The sequence below is a fragment of the Biomphalaria glabrata genome, chromosome 6 (genome assembly GCF_947242115.1).
Source record: "Biomphalaria glabrata chromosome 6, xgBioGlab47.1, whole genome shotgun sequence".
NCBI lineage: Eukaryota > Metazoa > Mollusca > Gastropoda > Planorbidae > Biomphalaria > Biomphalaria glabrata.
In genome coordinates, this window is record NC_074716.1 from 36,310,660 (window position 1) to 36,326,762 (window position 16,103).

At 41.4% G+C, this 16,103-nt stretch overlaps 1 protein-coding gene across 1 annotated transcript in view; it reads left to right on the forward strand.

Moving 5' to 3' along the window:
- The window catches only part of LOC106059857 (suppressor of lurcher protein 1-like), a 266,518-nt gene that overhangs the window by 225,157 nt on the left and 25,258 nt on the right, over window positions 1–16,103 (forward strand). The window contains exons 13-14 of the mRNA XM_056031426.1: window positions 5,901–6,091; window positions 7,809–7,847. Coding sequence (XP_055887401.1) covers window positions 5,901–6,091; window positions 7,809–7,847 — 230 coding nt within the window. The remainder of the gene's footprint in view (window positions 1–5,900; window positions 6,092–7,808; window positions 7,848–16,103) is intronic.

Consider the following 16,103-nt stretch of genomic DNA (forward strand, 5'->3'; position numbering starts at 1 on the left):
TGTAGAGGCCTCAAGGCCAATTACGAGGAAATGCAGCTACTGATGGACTCTGAGACTCCTGTAGCTGTCTGCTTACAGGAAACATTTCTGAAAGATTGCATCAGCTTCCGAAGTTACCGTGCTTATAGCAAGAATGTTGAGTATGCAGAGAGAGCATCAGGTGGAGTCTGTATCCTTGTGAAGGATAGCATCCCCCATGAGAGGGTAGAACTACAGACCACACTACAGGCCGTAGCAGCTAGGATAACCCTTCACAAGGTTATCACTTGCTGCAGCCTGTATCTACCACCAGGCGCTCCATTAAACCGAACAGACATGGAGGACCTATTGAAACAACTCCCCCGGCCTTATTTAATCCTTGGGGATTTCAATGCCCATAACACCATGTGGGGATCCAACAATACCGACACAAGAGGTCGTATGCTGGAGGATATCTTCCTCCAACATGATTTATGCATACTTAATGATGCATCACCGACCTACTTGCACCCAGGAACTGGATCACTCACATGCATTGACCTCACCGTATGCGTCCCCGGACTTCTGGACGACTTTAAATGGTCAGTTAGCAATGATCTACGGGGAAGTGATCACTTCCCAATCATCATTACTAACAATCTCCCTTCATTGGGACGACCTCAGCGGTGGAAAATGAATAAGGCCGATTGGGAACAATTCCAAAAAAGATGCTCCGAGGATATCACAGAAAATATCCTCCATGAACAGAACCCAGCTGATACCTTTGCTAGCAAGCTACTAAGTATAGCCAGGAAAGTTGTACCCCTAACCTCTGCAAACCCAAAACGGCCTAGCAAACCATGGTTTGATACAGCTTGCAAAAGTGCTATTGGCGATAGGAAAAAACGACTGGCTGCATTTATAAAGAATCCTTCCCAGGAAAACCTAAAGCTATTCAGGATAGCTAGAGCAAAGGCTAGACAAACCATACGGTCAGCCAAAAGGAATTCCTGGAGATGTTTTGTCGGCAGTCTGGATGCCAAAACTTCTGCTAGAGCGGTTTGGAAGGCAGTAAGGCGAATCAAAGGGAAAGAATCAAATGCAATAGGGCATTTGAAAAACCAAGGACGAACTGTCACGTCCCCCAGAGAAATAGCTGACTGCCTTGCATTCTCAATAGCAGAAAAATCATCCACTGCACACTACACTCCAGAGTTCCAAAAAGTCAAAACCAGGGAGGAAAGACACCCCATTGATTTCAGGTCAGAGAACAATGAAGACTACAACAAACCGTTCTCGCTTGAGGAACTGAGGGAATCGCTGGACAAGTCACATGACACAGCGCCTGGAGAAGACGAAATCCATTACCAGTTCCTCAAGCACCTTCCCGAACCCTCATTGGCAGTCCTGCTAGGGGTCTATAACTGTGTGTGGCAAACAGGCGCTTTCCCAAACAGCTGGAGGAAAGCCACAGTTATACCGATACCTAAACCGAGAAGAGACGGCTCTGACCCAGCTAACTATCGACCAATAGCACTAACAAGCTGCATCTGCAAAACCATGGAAAGAATGATTAACAGTAGGCTGGTCTGGTACCTGGAAAGGAATAAAGTGATCTCCAACTACCAGTGCGGATTCCGGCAGGGGTGGACAACAACTGACCACCTGGTAAGGCTGGAAGCTTATATTAGAAATGCATTACTCAGAAGAGAACATCTAGTAGCTGTATTCTTCGATATAGAAAAGGCCTATGACACAACCTGGAAACATGGCATTCTACGTGACCTGGCGCTTATGGGGCTTAAGGGACACCTCCCCCGTTTTGTGGAGGAATTCCTGAAAGATCGAAAATTTCAGGTTCGGGTGGGCAACTCCGCTTCTGACACTCATGACCAGGAAATGGGTGTACCCCAGGGCAGCATTCTGTCAGTCACCCTGTTCAACATTAAAATAAATAGCATCATAAATGCGCTGTCCCCTGGCATAGAGTGCTCTTTGTATGTTGATGACTTTGTCATTCTCACTTATGGGAAAAACATGAACACCTTAGAAAGAAAACTACAGTTATGTTTAAACAAAATTCAGGGTTGGGCAAACTATAATGGTTTCAAATTCTCAGACTCCAAAACAGTTAGTATGCATTTTTGTAATCTAAGGAGACTCCACCCAGACCCTGAACTATTTATACACAAAAAGAAGATCCCTGTCGTGAAAACTACAAAATTTTTAGGCCTCACCTTAGATTCCAAATTTAATTTTCTCCCCCACATTAAGGATGTTAATTATGATCTAGGTTCACAGTCAGCAATAAACAAACAACAACCATTAGTGTCATGGCGGAGAATGATACTTTATTATATTGAACGCGTGCACCTTTGCGCACCATATCAACATCCCCTTTTCTTTAAAAAAAATAAAAAAAAATAAAAATATTTCGGGGAGTATCATAGAAAAAAAAAAAACCCACAACATAAACAACTAAACATAACATACATGTATACGCTTCAATCAATATGAAACATATCACATTTAAAAATCAACATTCAATAGTTCATTAAGACTATTCATTGTCATTGAATCTTGTCGGTTTCTTCAACTGATCCCTTGGTCGCAGGGAATGATGAGTTGATGAGTGGCGAACGTGTTGATCCTGAGTTCTATTGTTCTGTATGTTGTTATCAGTATCGGGAAATATATCTTCTTCTGTTTCTCTGTTCGGGTTAATATGCACTCTGTTTCTTTGGTATACTGCACCATTGTCACCTCGAATAATGTAAGCTCTCTGATTGACTTGAGACTGGACTCTTCCACGTCTCCATGTAGGGTGATTAGGAGATTGGAAATAGACCATCTGTCCAGTTTTCAGCTGACTTAAATTTCTTGACCTCTTATCATAAGATGTTTTTACACTCATCTGACGTTTTTCTTTCCTTCTCATAATGTTCTCTTGACATGTAGAAATCTTAATGTTACTCCTTTTGGTTGGTATCAGTGTTCGAGTCATCCGACCAAAAAACATCTGAACTGGGCTTAGATTTGTGTCTTGCCTTGGAGTATTTCTAAATTCCAGAAGAGCTTCATAAGCATCTGGCTTTGATTCTCTAGATTTCTTCATTATGTTCTTCAAAATTTTAACTGCTGACTCAGCCTTTCCATTGGATTGATGGTGTCCTGGAGAAGATTTCTAATGAGTCACTCCCCATTCCATCATAAATTTGGAAAAATATTCCGATGTGAACTGAGGTCCGCTATCAGATATACAAACTTTGGGCACCCCATATCTGGCAAATAAAACTTTCAGTTTCTTTATAATTGCGTGTGTTGTTGTCAACTGCATGTTTTCTACCTCTATGAAATTTAAATAATAGTCCACTATGGCTAGATATTGTTGGTCACACATTTGGAATAAATCAATTCCAATCTTGTCCCACGGATTAGAACCTATTTCGTGATGTATTAATTCTTCTCTCTGATTTGCTTTATTATATTGAACGCGTGCACCTTTGCGCACCATATCAACAAAGGAACTTAAGAAGAAATGCCAAGTCATTAAACATACTAAGAGTACTCAGCCATACGGACTGGGGAGATGACAGAGATACCTTGCTGCTGCTCTATCGGAGTCTAATTCGATCCAAGCTAGACTACGGATCCATAATATATGGAGCAGCAAGGAAGTCGTACCTAAAAATACTGTAACCAATACAAAATGCTGCCCTGCGTCTCTGTCTCGGCGCGTTTCGTACATCACCTATCCCAAGTCTCCATGTGGAGGCGGGAGAACTCCCCATGGATATAAGAATGAAAAAGCTTGCAATGCAGTATATAGTCAAGCTAAAATCCAATCCCACGAACCCTGCTTTTGACTCCATATTTAACCCCACAGAGGTAGAATTATACAATCGAAGGCCTAACGTCATACAGCCGTTGGGCCTTCGAATGAGAGAATCCATCCAAAATTTAACCCCACCCATTGACCAAATCTCTAAAATAGAAACCCCTCAGAACCCTCCTTGGCTAATGAATAAACCCAAATTAAATTTATCCCTCCTCAATTTCAAAAAAAAAATACAGACCCAAGCATACTACAAGTCCACTTTAGGGAACTGCAGGAGAGCTACGGAGATTGTGGCACCATCTACACAGACGGATCCAAAATGGAGGGAAAGGTCGCGTGTGCCTGCTCCTTTCGAAACAAAACAATGTCCCGTAGACTCCCCGATGGCTGCTCCATTTTTACGGCGAATTTCACGCAATATTGCTTGCACTTATGGCCGTAAAAGCATCAGAAAGGAGGAAATTTATAATCTGCTCCGACTCCAAATCTGCATTGCAAGCTTTGGGGCGGATGAAGACTGACATCCCATTGGTACATAAGAGCCTGAAGCTGTTGGACCAAATAACAGCCGACCGTAGGGATGTCACCTTCATCTGGGTCCCCTCCCATGTTGGCATTGAGGGAAACGAAGCCGCAGACAGAGAAGCAAAGAGAGCCCTAAATCATGCGGTGTCAGGAACCCAAATTCCCTACTCGGACCTGAGACAAAGTATTGCCTCTGCCACCTATCGAGAGTGGCAGAACCGATGGGAGGCTGAGACTCACAGTAAACTCAGGCAGATTGTGGCGGATGTCAGGTGGCGGCCCACATCTAAGGGTCTGACAAGGCGTGGTAGCACGACCATGTCCAGACTTAGGATTGGCCACACCTACATCACGCACTCTTTTGTACTGAAGAAAGAGGAGCCCCCACTTTGTGAGTACTGTGACTCTCGCCTCACCGTGGAACATATCCTCGTTGATTGCCCCAGATACCAGGATGTCAGAGCGAAATATTTTAGAGTCACTAATTTAAATACACTATTCGATAATGTCGACCCTGGGAAGGTACTGGGCTTTATCCGGGAAGTGGGGCTATCTACGAAGATCTGATTTATGAATTAGTGAACATGCACTATTTACATTAGATTTTTACCAAATATTTAAATTTTTACTACCTTGACTATTTTAACTGTGAATAGACCTTGATTTTAATGATATGACTGTATAGAATCTGGCCCTGTTGTTTAGAGAGAGAGTAGTCCTTAAGGGACTGCAGGCACGACATGGCCTAAATTGTGCCGATGTGCCTCAAATCAAACAATCAATCAACATGGACATATGATGGCAAGACTTCCTTGCCAGGCTAAAGGCCTGTGTGGACAGTATAAAAATCAGTTTACCATTCGACATTAGTGCATTTATCCCGTATTTGGAATGACCACATGCAAAAGGCGATCTTTTTTGAATAGCTATTGGAAGAAAGGTGTAACAGAGGTGCCACAGTAAGAGCTATAAAATTAAATATTTCACCATTTCGATCTCACTGGCTTAGATGATAGAGGAATGTAGCTGACTGTGGATGACCCCTGAAAGATGATAGAGGAATGTAGCTGACTGTGGATGACCCCTGAAAGAGGTAGTTGGAGTTCACGGGACACACATTTGATACCCAAAGAAAAGACATTTGCTATGTTGCCGAAGTGACAAATATGTAAGTCGCAACTGGCTTTGCTTAGTCATGTGAAACACTGCACTTAACCTTAATGTTCGGAATCGAAAACATTGTTCATCAATGGAATATTTATTTCATTGGATTGAATTTAAAGATCTTAAAATCTAAACGACCTGTATTCAACATTTCATCGTTGTGTTACTCTAGAAGCACCTCCAAACACCTGCATGGATTTCATTCCTAACTATGAGTAACATCTAATTGTTGATATACATAACGTACTCTCCAATCCGTAGCACTGCGTTCATTCTAAGTACATGTTTAGTAAGCAATGGATACATTTTCAAATATCGCTCCAATTTATTTAGTTTTCCTTTTCTTACAATTTTAGTCCGCTACTTAATCTGTTTATTCTAATTGTAGTGCAGTAATCATTTCTTTTATTTCTAGTTGCTCCGATGCTGACTCTGTATCTGTGTACATTTTAATCAATGGAAAAACTGAAGTACTGAACACTTGGTGTGGACGAAAACTCCCACCCATGCTTATGTCTAACCAACATACTATGATAGTTGAGTTTCAAAGTCTACATTCTTCAAAGTTTATCACTGGATTTAAAGCTCAATATAGTTTTGTTACCAGTAAGTAGCAAACATACATTTTAATTACATTGTCGTATAGATTTTACGAATATAGAATGGGCTATGTTGCTGAACGAACAAATTATATGTGTCAGACGCGAATAGCTCAAATATTTTTTGTAAAAGAAATTTTTCTATAAAAGAAATTACGAAAGTTATATAATATATAGACCATAGACTTATATATACTACTAGACATAATAGGCTTAAATCCATTTGTTCAAATTAAAACATTTGCTTGTAGGCCTACATATATTTGATTAAAATTTGAGATGAATAGACTTAATTTTGTATGTTCATGTGTTAAAGTATAAAGTACACTAATCTAGAGTTAAAAATTGGCTTTTATAGAGTTCATTCTGTGTTGCGCATGCGTGACCATTTTTCATTAATGAATATGAATGAATATAAGCCTATCTCAACACGGCTACGCAGCTTTAGCGAACAACGAACGAATGTATTAAAAATGCTTTAGAAAAACAAATTTGAATGTTAATTTGATTAAAATATGAAATGAATGGACAATAATTAGTATGTTTATGTGTTAAAGCATAAAACTATCTTTGCGAAAAGAAGTTTTATCATCTTAGAGTTCAATAAGAGTTTTAGACCTAGGAATAGACTCAGTAGAGAGATGTGTTAATGTGTAACCATTTGGTAATGTCTAATGAAAGAATGTTCGCCAGGAAATCTGTAGTCACAGATATCAGGAACTAATTTATGTTAAAAATGCTTGAAACACAAAATTGAAGGTTAATTTTATTATATAATGAAATCAATGGATCTTCTTTTGTATTTTCATGTGTCAAAGTAAAAAACTATCTGCGCAAAGTGTATTTTTTAAAATTAGATCTAGGTCTAAATCCTTTCGATCTTTTCTCATGTCAACATTGTAGACATGGCCTAGATCCATAAAATACTATAGCTGTAATAGAGTCGGACAACTTTATTTTTTTTAAGGGTCTTAAGTTTGTTTTTTGTTTTTATACATACACCACGGTCTAAGTTGGTCCCAAGAAACATTCCTGCCAAGTTTTATCAAGATTGGTCAAGCGGTTTTGATTTCTATAAGTCACATACATATCTCACATTCTACTTTATAATATAGATTAATCTCCCTCTTCTTTCTTTTTTAATAGATATGAATGTATCGGCTTAACGGGTAAACCCATTTTCGCAAAACTACTCTTATTTTCTTGGCGAAGTAGCAAGTTTAACATACATCTAAACCCAATCCACTAGATTAGTAATACACAAAATAAGGCCCACAGGCCGCAGGTAATGTCCGGCAAATATATATATATATTGTAATAACTGAAGGAGGCAACTCAACGAGGCAACGATATTTATTTACATGAAGATATCACAAATACAGAAACAATGTCTGCCTTTGAGCACATCATCTTCATCAGCTTTAGACTTGGGCGGAAATAGTTCTCTTCCTTCTAATGTCAACATTCTTCTTAGTCTTGTCACTAATAGTGCGCACCTTCTGCACTATCTTGAATGACGGTGTGCATGGCAAGGTTATAACAATATCATCTGTCCATAAGGTGTGAAAGGAGCTCTTAATTTTTTTTTATTATCTATAACGCGGTATTATATCGTACGGTCCAGTTGCTTAACAGAGTAATATGAGAGTAGCCCTTCCTGATTTGTTCATAATCGAAGTTGGTTTCATTGAGAATGTCCTTGTATATCTTCTTTTGCATTACAGACTTTGGTATAAAGGAAGGACAGCAAGATAACAGAGGAAGTAAGTATTCTAAATGACTTTTAAAAATATAGGCCTACTATCAGGGCTGAAGTTGTGACAAACTTTTTAACGTCTGCTTTAAGTGTCCCACGTGTCTAGATATTTCCCTTTGCTCATCTTTGCCCTTAAACCACACAGATCTTGACTGATAACTATATACATCTGAGACTCTATCTAGTGCTATCTATTTTTGATACGCCGAACCCGGCCGGCATCTTGCTTTCCACCTGTGACATACCAAAAGCTTGCTTACAGTGTCACTTAAGTTTATCACAGCATAAATTATTATTTATAAATCCCACTTTGGTAATTCCCCCTTTCTATGTCAAATTTTACCACCAAACCCCACCTTTTCCTCTTTTCTATCCGCTGAATCCATCACAATGGCGACGACGTTGTCGCGCACCTCGCTTATCTCCCTGACGCAGGAAAGAAAAACACGGTCCTAGTACGGGCGCTGGTCATGAACACCTTGCGTCTGGCAATCATCAATGACCCCAAGTGGCCATTATCGGGCAAAGCTACCCCACCTCGCACTTTCGGACATGCTGTACTCTTCACATTTACGTCTCTCCTTTAATCAAGAAGATAATCTGTTTTGTACATCTCTTGACATTTCCTAGGCGCGATTTTAAATCCTATTAAGTCGATCTATCCACGTGGTGGATAACCTTTAATCGCTCCCCTTCCCCTTTTTGCCTATCTCTTCCGGCACTCGCCTAATTTACAAATCTCCACATTTCGTCATTTGTCAAGCTTGATGGCAGACGATACATTCTATTCATTTTTTCTCTGTTCTATCGGAATACCTGGTGCCTCTCTCAGGTGTCTGCTTACTTGCTTCGTATACGCCCACGTATACTAGCCACTGCTACTAGATAGTACTACCACTACAATCACCTCTACAATTGCAACTTACTGCTTCCTGTTGATAATACTGCCCATGGGAGATCAGTTCTGCCTTGCAGTACTCTTCGTGCCCACAACCGACCCCAATGACTTTGGATTAACACTCCTCAAGCATTGAGTTACCGGCAATCCTCTACCTGCTAGAGCGCTACGTCCAGCTGTAAACCCTCCAACAAGGAGCACAGTCAGCTACGACATCGATAGAACTCTTAAGATAAGTTCAAAGACAAAGTTACATACTATCTGTCATACTTGTGCTAAGAGTGATTATTAAATATTCCCATTAAGAGAGATGATGCAATCCCCTCCTCTTTAATTTCTTCATCTTTTATGCAAATAAACTTCTTGTAAATTTTTAAGTAATGTATCTTTCTCTATTGCCTGTTTGTTGTGTACCTGTTTCTGATTTATCTTTGATGACCCAGCATATTGCACACTCAAACAATCATCCCTTCGACAGCAAACAAGCCACACATACAAGCAATACCCGCGTGTCGTCACACCACTATTACATTGGCAAATTTAGATGTTATACTTGATTGACGAAGGGACGGCATTTATCTCGCCAATCTATTTAACAATAATTTAACAAAACCCAAGTGATACAAAAGCAGTCAAAGTTACACATGCTAATCAAGTTCAAATAAATTTATTTCTTTGATTAATCAATCAATTAGTCTATCAGGCAATGAGCGGGATATGTCCTCCGACAAAATGAATTACGCTACTAGGAAAGCGCAAACAGTGAAATCCTCGTATATCTTGATGCTATACTTTCATGGCGAACCTCAGAGCAGTGGACAGTAGGTGGGAAGAAGCTTCAGACATTGCCAGTGACAAATCTTTATGGGGACAGCTTTTCAACCAAATTAGCCGAACAGCGCTGGAAAGTCTTAGTAAGTAATGTCGATATCGCTCCATTTAAACATTCAAAACGAACTTTCTGTCAAATCGCTGGTTGGACATTTCGCACTTGAACTCTGGTGAAACATTTACTAAACCAATGGTGCATTTTCCTCCCACCTAGTTATCGTCTCATTGTAGTAAGTTTCGGATCTGGGGTGAGTTTTGAGCTAACATGGGATTATCTTGTAATTAGATATTTATTATGTGCTTAAGTAAAAAATTTGAATCATCATCTTTCATATCATCTGTCCCTTGACTCGATTGAATCGTCGTAGGGGTGATGTGACAGTTCGCGTTACAAAATCCCTCCACTTTTCCCGGTCAGCAGCTGTCCATAGAAGGATATCAAGAGAGAGGCGGTCTATTCTTTTAGATGTTTTTGTTTTTTTTGTGGTTCCTTCTTGAAGAATGATTGTTTAAATCAAGTCATGTCTTGCGATGCTCCACTTTTTTTTGCCAGCCAGAGTGTTGACTTGTAAAAGAACAAATTTATTTGTCTTCTTTTCCTGGTATTTTACACCCAACATTTTTCTGAAGCATTTATTCTCAAGGCTTGAATTCTTCTTTCAGCCCCCGCGTTCAATGTCCATCTCTCACAACCGTTTGAGAGTACTAAGACCAGTAGCGACTAATTGTAAATGCACGTTTAGAGACGTGGCGTTGATATAGTGTGATTGTAGAGGGACTGGTCACTACTGCTGTGTCGCGAATGCGTAAAATGCTAGGTTCGTTATTCCTGGAGTACTCTTGACACGTGACAAACATAGATACTACAGATTGACTTAAGTCCGTTTCAGCAGACAAAATGTAAAGTTTATTTGATAACAATAATAATAATACTGCATTCCTTGTTAGTTACACAAGTCTATAATAAACAATCCTATCCGCATAACAGTAGTATCAAACATATCCAATACGTTAAACTCTCCAGAGAGATTACAAATTACGTCCGCATCTCAGCGGGTAACACTGTACAGAATAATACAGATTAACTACTAGAAATACATGTCTCAAAAAAGACCACTGGCATCAACTGCCCAAAAGTTACTACCTAACTGAAATTACTACTCGACTTTTTAAGTCGCTACTGTCCGTCCCGGACCTAAAGATACTACTTGACCGCCCGGTCCAAAGGATACCACTTGACTGAACTCAAAGTCAACTGTATTCATTCTACTTCCTTGTTTTCTACATCAGGAATTCCACGTGTCTTTTAACCTCTTAACATGACGTGAACATTAAATCAGGCAATGTCAACTGAGACTGTGACACTAATATACTGAGAAGATGATGTTACCTAATTATTCATCAAGTGGATATTTATTTCAAATGTATATATTTGCATTTTTCTGTATAAGTATAACGACCCCGTGGTGACGTTCTATTACTTTTATTAGTGTCATATTAGCAATCTCATCAGAGTATCATTGACCGTGACACTCTGTTTTATCACGCTTACATCTGCAATATTTTAAGCTTCAATATCACTGCCTGGTATGGCAATCTGAGCATTAAAAATAAAAATAAACTTTATAGAATCCTAGAACCCCATTGTAATAGACTAAAACAACATGAGCTTCAATAAACACAATGATTTTATTAGTCTCTATTTATGCTCTTTACTCCAGCCACTTGTTCTCTAAACTGACTTCCTTTTACACACAGTCCTGACACACTGCTGTTCACTCAACCATGTACACTCAAGGTCAACTGGTCATTTCATACACAGGCACACACACTGCACTACCAGCCACTCAAACCCAAGGGCCAATTCGGCTTGACGAAGACCTAGGCCGAGGCTGTGACTAAGACAGGAAGATCCATAGCCACACAGACGGACACATTGACCCCACCACACTCTCCTCCAACTCAGAAGAAAACACCGCCAAAGAACACACCTCCGAAGAAAAAGGAAAGCCCTGTTGTCATGCTAAAGAACAGGTTCTCTGTGCTCGCTGATGAGAGCATGGAGACTGAGCAGCATGTCAAAACCAACACTCCGGGAGAACCCGGAGACATCATGCCTGACACAGGTTCTCCTCAGAGAACCAAGCCAGACACCTCAACCTCTACCGAATTAGAGGTTGACCAACTCCCTAAGGGGAGAAATCAAAGCGGAGAGAATGCCCGCGGTGAGAGAGGAGGAAATAACCTTCGCTCTTACCAGAGGAATATCCCCTCTCCAGAGAGAAAGACTTCCCCCAAAAGGAGATTGTCCTCCTCTCCATCCAAACCCAAGAATAAAAATACCAAGGTCACTGGAATAAAGGGAAACCCCTCCGGGGGCCTCCCAAGGCCAAATAGCTCCAAGTAGGTCATCTAGAATAAGCCATGGATTCCAGAATTGTACAGTGGAATTGTAGAGGCCTCAAGGCCAATTACGAGGAGATGCAGCTACTGATGGACTCTGAGACTCCTGTAGCTGTCTGCTTACAGGAAACATTTCTAAAAGATTGCATCAGCTTCCGAAGCTACCGTGCTTACACCAAGAATGTTGAGGATGCAGAGAGAGCATCAGGTGGAGTCTGTATCCTTGTGAAGGATAGCATCCCCCATGAGAGGGTAGAACTACAGACCACACTACAGGCCGTAGCAGCTAGGATAACCCTTCACAAGGTTATCACTTGCTGCAGCCTGTATCTACCACCAGGCGCTCCATTAAACCGAACAGACATGGAGGACCTATTGAAACAACTCCCCCGGCCTTATTTAATCCTTGGGGATTTCAATGCCCATAACACCATGTGGGGATCCAACAATACTGACACAAGAGGTCGTATACTGGAGGATATCTTCCTCCAACATGATTTATGCATACTTAATGATGCATCACCGACCTACTTGCACCCAGGAACTGGATCATTCACATGCATTGACCTCACCGTATGCGTCCCCGGACTTCTGGACGATTTTAAATGGTCAGTTAGCAATGATCTACGGGGAAGTGATCACTTCCCAATCATCATTACTAACAATCTCCCTTCATTGGGACGACCTCAGCGGTGGAAACTGAATAAGGCCGATTGGGAACAATTCCAAAAAAGATGCTCTGAGGATATCACAGAAAATATCCTCCATGAACAGAACCCAGCTGATACCTTTGCTAGCAAGCTACTAAGTATAGCCAGGAAAGTTGTACCCCTAACCTCTGCAAATCCAAAACGGCCTAGCAAACCATGGTTTGATACAGCTTGCAAAAGTGCTATTGGTGATAGGAAAAAACGACTGGCTGCATTTATAAAGAATCCTTCCCAGGAAAACCTAAAGCTATTCAGGATAGCTAGAGCAAAGGCTAGACAAACCATACGGTCAGCCAAAAGGAATTCCTGGAGAAGTTTTGTCGGCAGTCTGGATGCCAAAACTTCTGCTAGAGCGGTTTGGAAGGCAGTAAGGCGAATGAAAGGGAAAGAATCAAATGCAATAGGGCATTTGAAAAACCAAGGACGAACTGTCACGTCCCCCAGAGAAATAGCTGACTGCCTTGCATCCTCAATAGCAGAAAAATCATCCACTGCACACTACACGCCAGAGTTCCAAAAAGTCAAAACCAGGGAGGAAAGACACCCCATTGATTTCAGGTCAGAGAACAATGAAGACTACAACAAACCGTTCTCGCTTGAGGAACTGAGGGAATCGCTGGACAAGTCACATGACACAGCGCCTGGAGAAGACGAAATCCATTACCAGTTCCTCAAGCACCTTCCCGAACCCTCATTGGCAGTCCTGCTAGGGGTCTATAACTGTGTGTGGCAAACAGGCGCCTTCCCAAACAGCTGGAGGAAAGCCACAGTTATACCGATACCCAAACCGGGAAGAGACGGTTCTGACCCAGCTAACTATCGACCAATAGCACTAACAAGCTGCATCTGCAAAACCATGGAAAGAATGATTAACAGTAGGCTGGTCTGGTACCTGGAAAGGAATAAAGTGATCTCAAACTACCAGTGCGGATTCCGGCAGGGGCGGACAACAACTGACCACCTGGTAAGGCTGGAAGCTTATATTAGAAATGCATTACTCAGAAGAGAACATCTAGTAGCTGTATTCTTCGATATAGAAAAGGCCTATGACACAACCTGGAAACATGGCATTCTACGTGACCTGGCGCTTATGGGGCTTAAGGGACACCTCCCCCGTTTTGTGGAGGAATTCCTGAAAGATCGAAAATTTCAGGTCCGAGTGGGCAACTCCGCTTCTGACACTCATGACCAGGAAATGGGTGTACCCCAGGGCAGCATTCTATCAGTCACCCTGTTCAACATTAAAATAAATAGCATCATAAATGCGCTGTCCCCTGGCATAGAGTGCTCTTTGTATGTCGATGACTTTGTCATTCTTACTTATGGGAAAAACATGAACACCTTAGAAAGGAAATTACAGTTATGTTTAAACAAAATTCAGGGTTGGGCAAACTATAATGGTTTTAAATTCTCAGACTCCAAAACAGTTAGTATGCATTTTTGTAATCTAAGGGGACTCCACCCAGACCCTGAACTATTTATACACAAAAAGAAGATCCCTGTCGTGAAAACTACAAAATTTTTAGGCCTCACCTTAGATTCCAAATTTAATTTTCTCCCCCACATTAAGGAACTTAGGAAGAAATGCCAAAAGTCATTAAACATACTAAGAGTACTCAGCCATACGGACTGGGGAGCTGACAGAGATACCTTGCTGCTGCTCTATCGGAGTCTAATTCGATCCAAGCTAGACTACGGATCCATAATATATGGAGCAGCAAGGAAGTCGTACCTAAAAATACTGGAACCAATACAAAATGCTGCCCTGCGTCTCTGTCTCGGCGCGTTTCGTACATCACCTATCCCAAGTCTCCATGTGGAGGCTGGAGAACTCCCCATGGATATAAGAATGAAAAAGCTTGCAATGCAGTATATAGTCAAGCTAAAATCCAACCCCACGAACCCTGCTTTTGACTCCATATTTAACCCCACAGAGGTAGAATTATACAATCGAAGGCCTAACGTCATACAGCCGTTGGGCCTTCGAATGAGAGAACCCATCCAAAATTTAACCCCACCCATTGACCAAATCTCTAAAATAGAAACCCCTCAGAATCCTCCTTGGCTAATGAATAAACCCAAATTAAATTTATCCCTCCTTAATTTCAAAAAAGAAAATACAGACCCAAGCATACTACAAGTCCACTTTAGGGAACTGCAGGAGAGCTACGGAGATTGTGGCACCATCTACACAGACGGATCCAAAATGGAGGGAAAGGTCGCATGTGCCTGCTCCTTTCGGAACAAAACAATCTCCCGTAGACTCCCCGATGGCTGCTCCATCTTTACGGCCGAATTGCACGCAATATTGCTTGCACTTATGGCCGTAAAAGCATCAGAAAGGAGTAAATTTATAATCTGCTCCGACTCCAAATCTGCATTGCAAGCTTTGGGGCGGATGAATACTGACATCCCATTGGTACATAAGAGCCTGAAGCTGTTGGACCTAATAACAGCCGACCGTAGGGATGTCACCTTCATCTGGGTCCCCTCCCATGTTGGCATTGAGGGAAACGAAGCCGCAGACAGAGAAGCAAAGAGAGCCCTAAATCAGGCGGTGTCAGGAACCCAAATTCCCTACTCGGACCTGAGACAAAGTATTGCCTCTGCCACCTATCGAGAGTGGCAGAACCGATGGGAGGCTGAGACTCACAGTAAACTCAGGCAGATTGTGGCGGATGTCAGGTGGCGGCCCACATCTAAGGGTCTGACAAGGCGTGGTAGCACAACCATGTCCAGACTTAGGATTGGCCACACCTACATCACGCACTCTTTTGTACTGAAGAGAGAGGAGCCCCCACTTTGCGAGTACTGTGACTCTCACCTCACCGTGGAACATATCCTCGTTGATTGCCCCAGATACCAGGATGTCAGGGCGAAATATTTTAGAGCCACTAATCTAAAAACACTATTTAATAATGTCGACCCTGGGAAGGTACTGGGCTTTATTCGGGAAGTGGGGCTATCTACGAAGATCTGATTTCTGAATTTGTGAACATGCACTATTTACATTAGATTTTTACCAAATATTTAAATTTTTACTACCTTTACTATTTTAACTGTGAATAGACCTTGATTTTAATTATATGACTGTATAGAATCTGGCCCTTGTTGTTTAGAGAGAGAGTAGTCCTTAAGGGACTGCAGGCACGACATGGCCTAAATTGTGCCGATGTGCCTCAAATCAACAAATCAAATCAAATCAAACAGGAAGAGGTTAACGTGTGACCCCGACGAGATAACACAGCAGCGGCAGTTCCCTGGAATGTACATGTATAAACAGAGACAGGATGTGACGTGTCCTTACATGTTATTCCAAAAAGGTACTAGCAATGTCCAGTGACAGATAGAGGTCATAACTTGTGACCCCGGCAAGATGACACTGCAGCCGATGTTTTCTCGAATCTACGTGTATAAACAA